General features: G+C 46.8%; 3 protein-coding genes across 3 annotated transcripts; all 3 read right to left on the reverse strand.

Moving 5' to 3' along the window:
- Nucleotides 1-82: 82 nt before the first annotated feature.
- On the reverse strand, nucleotides 83-2,515 carry T069G_04767 (uncharacterized protein; the record flags this gene model as incomplete). The annotated part of the gene is made up of 6 exons (XM_056171977.1): nucleotides 83-392; nucleotides 470-726; nucleotides 791-1,103; nucleotides 1,163-1,574; nucleotides 1,649-1,892; nucleotides 1,958-2,515. The coding sequence occupies 6 exons, from the start codon at nucleotides 2,513-2,515 to the stop codon at nucleotides 83-85; spliced, it is 2,094 nt and encodes a 697-aa protein (XP_056028835.1).
- Nucleotides 2,516-4,413: 1,898 nt separating this feature from the next.
- Nucleotides 4,414-8,221, reverse strand: T069G_04768 (ankyrin repeats (3 copies) domain-containing protein; the record flags this gene model as incomplete). Its single annotated transcript, XM_056171978.1, has 6 exons — nucleotides 4,414-4,477; nucleotides 4,525-6,297; nucleotides 6,348-6,788; nucleotides 6,864-7,164; nucleotides 7,219-7,662; nucleotides 7,738-8,221. 6 exons carry the CDS (start codon nucleotides 8,219-8,221, stop codon nucleotides 4,414-4,416), a joined length of 3,507 nt encoding a protein of 1,168 aa, XP_056028836.1.
- A 3,102-nt stretch (nucleotides 8,222-11,323) lies between these two features.
- T069G_04769 (ribonuclease domain-containing protein) lies at nucleotides 11,324-11,784 on the reverse strand (the record flags this gene model as incomplete). The annotated part of the gene is made up of 2 exons (XM_056171979.1): nucleotides 11,324-11,436; nucleotides 11,502-11,784. 2 exons carry the CDS (start codon nucleotides 11,782-11,784, stop codon nucleotides 11,324-11,326), a joined length of 396 nt encoding a protein of 131 aa, XP_056028837.1.
- Between the last annotated feature and the right edge of the window lie 917 nt (nucleotides 11,785-12,701).

The raw sequence follows: 12,701 nt of genomic DNA on the forward strand, positions 1-12,701 counted from the left end.
GACATGAAGTACAACATCGACAAGAAGGGTTCAATTACAGAGTCCATATATACAGATACAAATACAATTACAGCTATACAGGCTAATGCTCGCAAAAGTTGTACGATACCCACTCCATATTGTGCTTCGCCTTCTCCTCATATCTCGATCGCTCGTGCATCAGCTTCACCCGGTGCTCCTGAGCCTCCTCCACCGTCATAAGACTACCCAGAATCTCCCCCTGACTATCCTCTGCCGCCTTTGAAGCCTCCGTCCACCAGTCCTTCTGCTGGGGCGGCACATTGGCAGTAGACACGATGCGCTCATGAGGGTCGACAAGCCAGAGAGCCAAAAACCTTCTGTGGCCTGGTTTGGTCTCATCCTTGAGACGGAACGATGAGACCCGATGTTGGCTAAAAAAAAGAGACACAAAAGATGATTAGTGTCTTGCATTATATAACAGCGTGTAACCGTTCACGACTCAACTTACTATACGTTTGGAAAAGCAAGGACTCGCCCCTCACATGTCTTGACATCTCCATAGTTCTGGATGCAAGATGCCCCATGCCCAAGGCGAGTGCCAAAGACTCGCTCCAGCCAGTTGTAATTGTCTTGGCCAGTTGAGATCCTTTCATTCAGGTAGGCTGACGTCTGCATGCGGAACGACAGATGGCTGTCCGTCACGTTCTCGCTATCCAGATAAAACAGAGCCGTGGCGCATATTCTCTCATTCATCTGCCCTTCAACCTGTGAAATTCGTTTAGCATACGTTCCACATACTCATCCAAGAAAATGGTAATATTGGACTTACATGCCATGATCCAGCTGGGAAATGAGGCTTCTCAGGAGTCAGCTCGATGCTGGCCATTTTCACAATGACCTGCAGCCCGTGCTCCTTGAATTTCTCCTGGATCCTCTGCGGCGGAGTGTAATCTATCTCCTCGAATTCCATTGGCTCCGGGAGAATGGCGTCTCGGTCCTCAACCCACTGGCCAGGAAGAAGAGTCTCGCCCCTACTCGGCTGTGGTGGCTTGCCATACCGGTACCGATTCAAGTAATTATATCTAAACTCTCTCGGTCGTTTATACCTCATCGACGTTTTCCACAAATCTTCGTCATCATCACTAAGTCATACACCGCCGTCAGTTTGTGATTTTATCCAGAACATCTTAGGAAAACTCACTCTGCCTCGGAAATAAATTCGAACCGCGACTCGTTTCTTCCCGCAGTGACACTTTTGTCGAATTTGATATCCTCCTTAAGGCACTGATCCCACGCTGGTAGGGCCGTGTCAATCGCATGCTCAATCGCCTTGTATATGGCTGGATATTTTCCTGGGTGAAGGTTATTGATGTAACTGGTAAACTCGGTTGACCCGTCCTCGCGAAATGCAACATTGGCTGGCAGCCACTGATATAAGCTTGACCGATACTCAGGAGGGACAGTCCCCCGGTCTTCCGGCCTCCAACAGACATTGATAAATCTTCCCCCAAAGTCGGCAAGGCGAGTTATTTCGGGTACAAGTTCGCCTTTACCAACAAAGTCAAAGGCATTTTCCTTGTTGACCTGTTCCTCTAAAATAAAGCTGGATCGGTCTGTGTTTCCAAGCCACTAATGATTAGATCTGGGTCCCAACATTTAGTTGAAGAAGGTAATACTAAACACATACTGTAGACAAAGGGGTACATGGAAGGATGGACCAGGTTCTGCACCATGTCGTTGGTTCCAGGATGCCAATCCACGTTTCCAGCCTGGTCCGCCCGGAGTGTCTCGAACGCTTGCTTCAGCTCATCGCGAAGCTCAGTGCTCATCAAGTTATCAGACTTGACAATGGCATTGCCATCCGAGTCAAGAGTCGGTATCAGACCGGTCTTAACAAAGTAAGCCGCCTTGTTGCGCAACTCAGCAATGCACTATGATTTTTCCAAGTTCCACGTCAGCAGGTCATCTTATTGCAAAAGGGGGCAATCCAACGAACAAACTCAAAAGCCTCTTCCGAGATAATACGTGATTGAGGCGTAGGTATTGTGTTCCAATGCGTCTTTCCCTCCATGATCCTTGAGTAGAGGCCATTCTCCGACTGCGTCCTGGCCTCTTCCCGCCATTTCTGGACAATGGTCTCGTCAAACACTTTTTCGTGCCAATTCGGCTTATCCGTCAATTTCTCCATGACCAACATCATGGCAACCTCTCTAATGGGCAATATCATCGAAGTGGCCCCTCGCGCCTGCGGCATCCCAATCGCATAGACGGGCGGCAACTGGTCAAAGCGAAAACGGTCCGATGTATTGAGCGGCAGGTTGACGCCGGGGTACTGGAAGCCAGCCATGCTGTCTTGTTTGCCTTGAAGAGTTGCTAAAGGATTTGAGAAGAAATTGACAACCGCGGCAAAGGCTGATTGACTCGGAGGTGAAAATGTTTTGGCAGTGCTGTTTGGCTTTACCTTTGACTCGCTGGGAGGTGGGAGATCGGGAAGGGAAAACGCCTTTTTAAGCTCGTCGTCAACATATGGCTGAGATGCTCGCGCTTTTGGCATCTTGAGCGGGTCTGTTTTTCCAGGCAGGACTGGAGTCGGTAGTGGACAAAAGAGGAAACACCGCTGGAATCAGACAAGGCCGTTGACATGCCCATCTCGGATATCGGCTCAAGCTGCTTTAATATACATGCAATTGTAATAGCCTCCAGGCAATAACGCCGTTGGCCCTAAAGCTGGTGAGCGGGGAGCCGGAATCATCATGGCCGTATTGCTCAGGCAGCAGCCCCGTAAATCCACAAATGGTAATATTGAAAGTGAAAATTAACTGCTATTTATTATGTTCCATATTCACAGACACTACTGCGTATACCAAGTTGAACAACAAGGATGCTGATACAGACTCGTGTTGTCTATTTCAGAGGATGCTTCTATTGCTCAATTGGGGTTGTCTGCCTAAACTATCCTGGAAGAGACTGGACTCTTCGGAATTTTTCAGGCTAGAAACGCCCCCGAAATCGTACCGTAGCTAAGGGGTAAGCGCTGCACCTTGCTATTTCGGGGGCTAGTTCAGATTCCAACATCCAATGTTGCTAACCCAGTGTACCTATTTTGTTGAGAATCCATACGCGTTTAATGAGATCAGAATGCTCCCGAAGTTGATAGCGTTGTTGGACTGCTACATTAGAAAGCAGATTGGGTGTGCCGAAGAGGTAAGTTCTCCCCTAGAACGCCCAGCGCAGCCACACCTCGCGTTGGGCGCCGTAGCTGCAGCACACCAGAATTTCGGACATCAGACATGGCAGTGATCCGAAACTGTGATAAAGCATCGGAGAATGTGGCATTGTAATGCTTCATTGATTTGGGGGTTGTTATATAATTTCAGGCGCTATGGAGGATGTCACAGGCTGGTGGGGTTACCAGTAGATACATGTACATGTATATAGTAGGTTCATCAGCTATAGTTTAGTCTCAAGGTTGGATCAGTCCGTGTGTATCCATTGTTGCGAAGTCACAGTATGGGAGTTTGCTCTGTATCCAAAGGGAATTGATGTTATTTCCTAGGGGTTTGAATATTTACAGATAGTCATACAAATCATGAAATCGCCGCAGATTCATCAGCATAGAACCTTTTATTTAGCAAGTTTGCGATAAATATAATGCCCATGATCTCCACGTGTTATATAATTGCTGTTCAATCAATATAAGTTACCTGATAGATTCATGTTTCCTTCTAGCTGTCGAGACGGATTCTTCTTGAAACATTCCAGAGTTTGATAGTAGTATCAACTGACCCTGATGCTAATAGCTTTGAGTCATGTGAGAAAGCCACTGAAAAGACGCTATCGCTGTGACCTTGGAGTGTCCGTTGGCATTGGCCTGTAGTTGTATTCCAGAGTTTGATAGTAGTATCAGATGACCCTGATGCTAATAGCTTTGAGTCATGTGAGAATACCACCGACATGATGCTACTGCTATGGCCTTGGAGTGTCTGTCGGCATTGGCCTGTAGTTGTATTCCAGAGTTTGATAGTAGTATCATATGACCCTGATGCTAATAGCTTTGAGTCATGTGAGAAAGTCACTGACAAGACGCTTTCGCTGTGACCTTGAAGTGTTTGTTGGCACTTATTTTTACCGGTCCTTAAATTCCAGAGTTTGATAGTTGTATCAGTTGACCCTGATGCTAACAACTGTGAGTCATCTGAGAAGGCCACTGAACGGACCGAGTCGCTATGGCCTCGAAGTGTCTGTTCACGTTTACCTCTACCTGCTACTATATTCCAGAGTTTGATAGTATCATCAGATGAGCCTGATGCTAGTAGCTTTGCGTCAGGTGAGAAGGCCACTGAAAAGACGAATCTGTTATGGCCTCGGAGCGTCTGCTGGCATTGACCTGATGCTGTATCCCAGAGTTTAATGCTTTTATTATCATATGACCCTGACGCTAATAGCTTTGAGTCAAATGAGAAAGCCACTGAGCGGACCGAGTCGCTGTAATTTGGAAATGTCTGTTGGCATTGGCCTATTGTTGTATCCCAGAGTTTGATACCTTCTGACCCTGAAGCTAACAACTTCGAGTCATGTGAGAAGGCCACGGAAAAGACGCTGCTGTTATGGCCTTCGAACGTCTGTTGGCATTGGCTCATCGTGGCACCAATGTTGACATCTTGCTTAGGCAAAAGTTGCACGATATCCCAATGCCCTCTCTCAGTAGCCAATTGAAGCGCAGTCCAGCCATCTTGATTTTTCGCACCAACATCCAGCTTACCCTTATCGAGTAGTAGCCGAACCACATCGACATGTCCCTTACTTGCAGCCGCATGCAATGGCATCCATCCGCCTTTATGGACGACCGCTGTATTAGTACCTCCATTGAGAAGTAACTCAACTATTTCGGCATAGCCATCTTCGACAGCCCATCGAAACAGTGTCGAGTCCCTTATTTTCTCTAGTTTGCTTTCGTGTTCATAGCCATCAATCTGCCGGAGTTCGTCTAACCGGGTTTGTGTGTATATCCATTGCTTAGATAATTGTTCACTTTTTCCCGTAAACTCTACTTGCACTTTATCAAGATGGTGTATCTCTCCAGTTTTATCATTTTCTTCCTCAGCTAAGAAAGTCTTCCGCATTTTAAGCTTTCGCAACTCTTCTTCCACTTTGCTCTGTTGTTCCTTAATTTGTCTCAGTTGAATGCTGATGCTTTCCGTTTTCTGGGACAGTAACTGCTGTTCCTTTTCATTTTGCTCGTTTCTCCGAATCATTTGTACTGACTTCAACATTAGGTTAAATTTTTGCAGTTTTCCATCCGCATTGGCTACAACGGCTGGTTTCGAATCATTGCTAGCGGAACCCCCCGTTGTTGGCAGCGATGGGAATTCCTGCTTACTTGTATTGAGCAGCCGCACGATTGCCTCGTGTCTACCTAAGGTGGCCCACGAAAGCGGCGTCAGACCCGAATCATCCATCGCCTTGGGATTTGCGCCCTTGTTAAGCAGCAACCGCACGATAGCCTCATGCCCGTTCTCAGCGGCCCACGACAGAGGCGTCCGGCTGTAACTATCCTCTGGGTCCCAGCCATATAAGTCGAGTGGGATCCGCACAGCTTTCTCAATCCCAAAGTATGCGACCAGGTGAAGTCCCGCCGTCTTTTTTGGAACATTTTGGCTATAATGTGGTTTTCTTGACTCTTTGACAGCGAATAATGCCTGACTCGACGCTTCAACCTTTGATTGGTGCTGCAGAAAATCTAGGACTTGTGGATCGAGGTTCATTGCCTCGCGGGCGTGATGCCCCCATTCATGGGCGGCATAATCGTAGAGCTGGTATGACCGCAGCCGTTCTTCGAACGTCGCATCTGTTTGACAAAGTCCGGCCTCGAAGACATCGAATGAGAGATAGGTCACACAAATACTTGTAATCTCGTCTTCTGCGTCTGGGAACCAGTGTTGTTGCGTCTGCTGAAAGTATTCCTGCGCCGTATAATGAAACAGCCGGATAATATCGCTATCTTCGTCCACCGTGACTAGCCCGACACAAACAGATACCAGGTCCTGGGCTTGTGGAAGATATTTTTCGTTGAGTCTAGATTCTCCAATTTCAACAGTGAGAGCATGTCGTAGCTCCGATATAGTCAATGGTCGCTTGGCGCAAGTGATCCATGACAGAACAGCCTTGGCTAATTTGACGGATCCCGGGCCTTGGTGTTCTATTCTTTTCATAATTGTCTCATACGCATGGCTATATGCTTTTGAGCCCTTTGGAAGATTTTTCAACTTTGCTCGGATATCCCTAGGTAATTTCACGTCCAGGAGTGAATCTAGGTCCAGTTTTGCTAAGAGAAACCTGGGAGCTGATTAGCAAAGGTTGCGTTCGCTCAGTTAGGTTATACCTACATGCCATCGGCAGCGCTCATAATTCCTGTCGAGGCTTCTGCTTGCATATCGCGTAACATCGCTGACCCTCCCTGCGAAATCTGATCTTTTACATATCTGCGTATGTCGTCATCGCTAGCACGGATTTCCAGCCGAATGCTCCCCTCGAACTTGTCCGTGATGTCCGGGATGGATCTCGACGTCGCAAAGATATTTGCGCCGCAATCTTGAAAGTCAAGGAGCCTTTTTATGAAGCTCATCCGGCAGTTTTCAGATGCTTGGCATTCATCGAGAGCGTCTATAATGATAAAAGCTCTTGAGCAGTATACTCCAATAACGTACTGGAGGACTTTTAAGATCTCGTCTAACGACGGCCGCGTCCCTTTTCCCTTGTGTTGATCATAGAGGTTTTTCAAGCTTGCTGGTATGGAAGACTGTCCTCGAACTAATTGCTTTAATAGACTGGCAAACAAGTCTTCCACCTTGTGGTCATCTTGTTGCCAAAAATTAAAGTATATGTAGGCAATTCCAACTGACGGGTCATGTGCAAATCGTGAAATAAGATTATTAACCACAATAGCTGTGAGAATTGTTTTCCCTGCTCCGGGCATCCCTGGGCAGAATAAAGTCTGTTTCTCGGTTTCGGCCCATGTAATAAATTCAGCGGAATCTAGAAGCCATCGCCCTGTTCCTTTTTGATGCATTTCAATGTATTTATTTTGTTGCAGACTGTAGTCTTTTGACGTAATCCAATCAAAGATCTTCAGATCTCCCTCTCTTTCGATTATAGAGGTTATTTGAGCAACGTCCTCTCTGGTTTTAGACACAATATTGTAGACTACACAATATCGGTTAGCGACCTTATACAAACTTAACTCGGAAATCGACTGACCATTGCTAAGCGTGTCCTTTGCTAAAGGCTCTCGTTTAACATCATCTGGCTGTACATATTGCAGAAGCTCCTTCGCCAAAGCCGCTGCCATAGCCGCTGCATGTTCTCGCCAGTTCTTGTTCTTATGCGAATCGGCATAGTCACAAATCCCCCGGATGACGACACATGGGAAATTTACCAGTCCTGCCGCCTCCATCTCAACACATAAAACATGACCACCAAGATCGTTATTAAGCTTATCCCTGATAATAGCATCTTTTATGACCTGATTCCCAGACGCAATCAGGCCATAATGCACGCGGGCATCTCTAGGTTTCCTTTTTACAATCCTGGCCTTGTCGCAAAATGTACAGCTTTCTTTCTCGTTGCCCTCGTCCTCATCTCCTGTACCACTCTCATTGACATGGTTGTAGTCTGAGTGAAATAATATATCTTCAAGTGAATCTGACCGTAAATATTTCGATACCAGCCTCGGCCAGTTCTTTCGCAGCGCCTCGAGGTATTCAGGTATCTTCGTACCAAGCAACTCGTGTTCCGTCTCTAGTTTTGACAGTGCCGTAAGAAGTGAGGCAGGCGGATTGTTTAATGATCCAGTGCGTTCAAAGCTGCCGTTTTCCTTAGCCTTGCCCATATCCCATTGGACCACGCCGGGAAACTGTCCCACAGGTGTGCCAACTACCACATCACCGAGTCTAACTTTGGGGGGGATACCGCCGCCAATACCGACCATTAAACCAAACTTAATACGCGAGAAGGTGGAAACCATCCGAGTAGCAACAGTTGCTGCGGAGTTAGTACCGACCTGTCCTTTGGGTAGACAAGCAATAACAACATTGTGTTTGCCTATTGACCCGAGAGTGTAATTGTTGGGGTCAGTCGAGGGCTTCCGAACAGCGGGATGTATGTCATCTAGCATAGCTGTGGCTGCTGTCTGCTCCTTTGGCAGCGCGCAGACCCATCCTATGGTGTATTCGTCGTAGGATCTAGGCTTCGTAGATGCCATGGCAAAGCTGAGGGGATCTAGGGCGTAGTTATAATAAAGAAACAGAAGCGGAATGGCGAATGGCGAATTTTATGTCAAATCGGGTTCGATTGGTCGTCCAGTTTCGTAGCGATTACATATATATTTGACAGTAGAATTACTCAAAAAGTTTGCATGTGTCAAACCCCAGTGTTCACCAAGAATCGGAAGAACATAAAGCTGATTCAGAAATCCTCAAAATACTTTCTTAGGTGCCGGCAGAATCGCTGCTACATTTAATACATACATCATACCTTATCCTCCACCGCGAGTTTAATCATCGCTGCCCAATCTTGTTGTGAACTCTTACTGCCCGATCCTACTGCCTGACCGTGCTGCCGACTGCCCCAGTCATAGGCAGCGTTGAAGTACAAACCAGCACCCAACACTACATTTCCCGTAATTGCATGCAGAGGCACTTCCAGAAAAAAAGAAAGAAAAAAGGGCATGGACCACTAAGAATTCCCTTCGGTGAAACACGCTGGGCCCAGAGCTGGACAATGCCGTCGCTCTACACGAGATTAGTATACACAGTAGCAGCCTCATAACAAAAGCAGAGCTGATCATTGCTCAATCTATTTACAGCCTCTCCTCGCCAGTTTTTGGCAACTGCGATTTGGCCAAAAAGGATCTCAAAACACACAGAGTCCAGTCCAACGTAGTAAAATGACCTCATCTCAGTCAATCTCACTTCAGTTGAACCGGTAGTAATTGTCTTCGTGCTCGAATCTGCAGGACTCTGTCTCTCCACTGCCTTGCACACAATCAAGACAAAGGCTGACTCTCCTCTTTGCTTTCTCCAGCTTCTCAGCAAGAGTTGCGATATACTTGGCCGGTTCGTGATAGTAATCCTTGTCATATCTCGAAGTACTCGCGTGGAATTGCCGGTTACCATCATACGAAATCGATTGGATCCGTTCAATGACTTTCGAGATGGGAGTCCCCAGTATCCTTAGAGGGGTATACTCATATAACAGATCTCGATAGCTATCACTACGACTTTTACCCCAGCCGCAGGAACAGCTGTTTTTCGTCTCCCTGAGCATTATTTCCCCTATTTCCGCTCTCATTCGATTTCTGCGTTCTTCTAATAAGTCTACAGATGTTAGCGACTAGGCCGAAATCTCCGAGGTATAGGCTTTAGCTTACGAGGAGTATTCGCAGGTAGTATCTGGGATAACGTGGAGTCCGCTAGAAGCTCGATATAAGAGTCTTGGTGCTGAAGAATAAGAGCTTGGCTATGCTCTATAAACATGTCCATGTCGTCAAACAAGAAAGCTGCCGCCATGAGGTATGCCAGTTCCATCATATCGGTGATATTTTTTATCTGCAACCACTGCGCTTTCGCAAAGAGGAGGGCCGTACGAAGGTCATATTTATCCGCCTCGATGGCAATCTGAAGCAATTCTCGAGGCGAAATCCTTTCAGGTAGAATGTCGTTTCGGTGATGGACGACGCAACAAATTGTGTATAATGCCTTGGCGTCGTCCTCTATAAGCGGAATCTCTTTCGGCGAGTTTTTGGAGAGATTTTGGCCCTCACTCCAGTTCGGGCCGAGCATTGCGCCAAAGACCTTTGAAGCACTGACGAGGCACTGGGAATGAACTCTCAGTTCGACCTTTTGCTCTCCGACAACAAGGATAACATCGCCATCCGAGGCAATAGCCTTGACGAAATCCAGTTTCTTCCCATCATCGGAACTCATCGTCTCCCTGGTAAAGGTGCCTTTGGCAATATTGTATGAGGCAACGTCGGAGAGATGAGTAAATGTTTAATGAGTGATGCCAAGTTGAAGAGCTGACTGAACGAGGGCGGTCTGTCGTTTTTATTACCCCGCATTCGATTCCAGAACCATTTCAGCTTGCAGACCAACTCCTTGCAGCTGACGATTAGACAAATCAGCCAAGGCTGAGACAAGATGCAGGTGGTTCCAAGATGGTAGTATGTGTGTTGCAATGTTGCAGGGTGGGCACGCGCCCGCTCCGATGCGCCCGACGAAAGACGCCGAAACTCTTCATATTGTGTGGATGGAGAGAGATCCAATGGGTTGAAAAATACTGTTCTAGATATCTTGGAATTGATGATTTGTCTTATAGATGGTCTCTATATGGTCATTAAGTGTTGATGCGGGATGGTTGACAGTGCAATGATATGTGTGGATTTAGCTACGTGTAGCTTCTCATACTAAATTATGTGTACACTTTGGCCTCGGCCAAAAAGAAGAAAAAATTGAGACATACATCAACGAGCGCATCAGAAAAATTGGATTTAACAAAAAAGATGAAACAAGATAAATATTCGCCTATAAATGAAACGAAAATAAAAAAAAGACTTATCTAAAAAAGTCAAAAAGAACAATCCGACAGAGACAGGATTCGAACCTGCGAGGCCGAAACCATATGATTTCTAGTCATACCCATTAACCACTCTGGCACTCTGCCAATGGCTGGATTGTTATGACAGTGACTCCCACTAACGCATTTATGAAGGTTACTTTTGCGGAACACAATACGTGCGAAAGGATCGTCATAGAAGCAATTGTAATTGATGAGACCGATCTTGCCCTTTTTTTTAATGAGCAAGACAGAAGCTGAGCCTCTTCACCATATCCCAGAGTAGAAAAATGTTTCACTGCTAATACATGACTAACCAGAAGCAGCCGTGAAGTGCCATGTCTCAGCCTTAGGTGTAGTTCAATATTCCCGCCCGTTGCATCTTAACAATATCTTGCTCTATAGCAATGGGATCTATCACGTTAGTTTGAGTAAAAATTGATAGTCCATAAGAATCCATGTATTACGGCTCTTTTGAGGGGCTGGATAAGATCGCATATTCTGCAAGCCCCAACGATACAGCTCAAGTTCACACCCAAAGCGCACAATTCAACATGACATAGCTTTCATCACCAGGCGTTGAGGATTCTCATTTGTCCATCAATTCATCAATATTGCTTGTAGATATCACACATTTCTTGAATATAAAAGCATCTTTGCCCTTTTTTATGTCCACATAGCCACCTCTACCACACCAATTTTTCCACTCCATTATTTCCACCATTTTCGTCCAACCGCCATCAAGAATCGTCTAAGAAGTACCGGCGCAAGCAACAAAAGCGTTACCGCTGGCACCAGTATGTGTAATAATACCAGCAATCGAGCACTGGCCGTTAATCACAACACGGTCAGCCCCAGGAGAACCTACATCATCCTCAAAAGTCAGTCTCACTTCTCATACTCATACGAAAACATCGAGAAACACTCACCTCCAGTATAAGTCTTGCCCGAAGACAGAATAGGAAACTCGTAAAACGGTTTAGAAAGACCCTTGAAGCGGAAACCCTCGTAATTGTTGTACACGTGAGGATAAGTCGAGCCTCCAGCAGTGCTGCCAGCCCGGACGTAGTTGCAGGCAGAGTTGGACGCGGCACTGACGGCGCTGGCGCTGTAAAAGACCTTGCCGCAGGTGGCAGTGTCTCTCTTGGTGAGCTCATCCAAGGGAGCGGCGCTGACAAAGGCGACGAGGGAGAGGAGGCTGAGGAACTTCATCTTGGCTAGTGATGGTGGATTATAGGCAGAGAGATGGGAGGACAAGGGTTGGTGTGACAATGGTGGAAGGACACTGGCAGATGTCAATGGAAAGCAGGGAAGTAACGTCGTTTTATACTCGATCCGCTATGATTCAATTTCTTCTTGTCCAACGTCTCACAATCTCATCTCGCCTGCCAACTCTGGCCCAAGTGCGAAGCTACTACCATCGAGCACCATGATCAACCTCCTCACATCTTACACCAGCGGATCCGCAAAAACACTCAATCCTACTATTTTCTACAACACATCAATCACATCGATATACATCTTCGGTTCCCGTTTGAGGTTGGAATAGTTCCCTCCCGCATCAAACACAGCGAACTGCCCCCGCCTGATGCGCCGCCGCCTGTCTTGGCCCTTCTTGGCACTCTCGCATACCGACATCTCCGACACGCACTGCCAGCCACTCAGCTTCTGCATCTGCAGCCATGTGCGATAGGTGAACCCCAAGCCGGGAGAGGTTGCGCAACTGGGAAGGTCAAGAACGTCGTAAATGGAAAGGAAGCAAGCTCCAGAGGTCAGTCCGGCGGTGGCGGAGCTCTCCGGAGAGATTACCGTACTAGGATGCCGTATGGATGGATAGATGGACTTGTAACTAGAGAATTGCTTCGAGGATAAGATATGTCGATTGGCGGGAAATAGTCTCTAAATTTACTAGTTTAGGAGACCCTGTTCTTTGGAAGTCTTGGCAGCTCCCCAATCGCCAAAGTCAAGAGTTGATCAGTAAAGTTATCCCCTCCGTTCATTATATCCGACGAGTCTCCCTCTTCTACAATATCATGTATAAAGTAGGGCAATAATTCCTCGGAAAAGGCCAGACAGAAGAAGAAACAAAACATGCCGGCCCCATTCCACAGAACGAGGGACCCAGGCAC

Source organism: Trichoderma breve, chromosome 3 (assembly GCF_028502605.1).
Source record: "Trichoderma breve strain T069 chromosome 3, whole genome shotgun sequence".
Classification (NCBI taxonomy): Eukaryota; Fungi; Ascomycota; class Sordariomycetes; order Hypocreales; family Hypocreaceae; genus Trichoderma; species Trichoderma breve.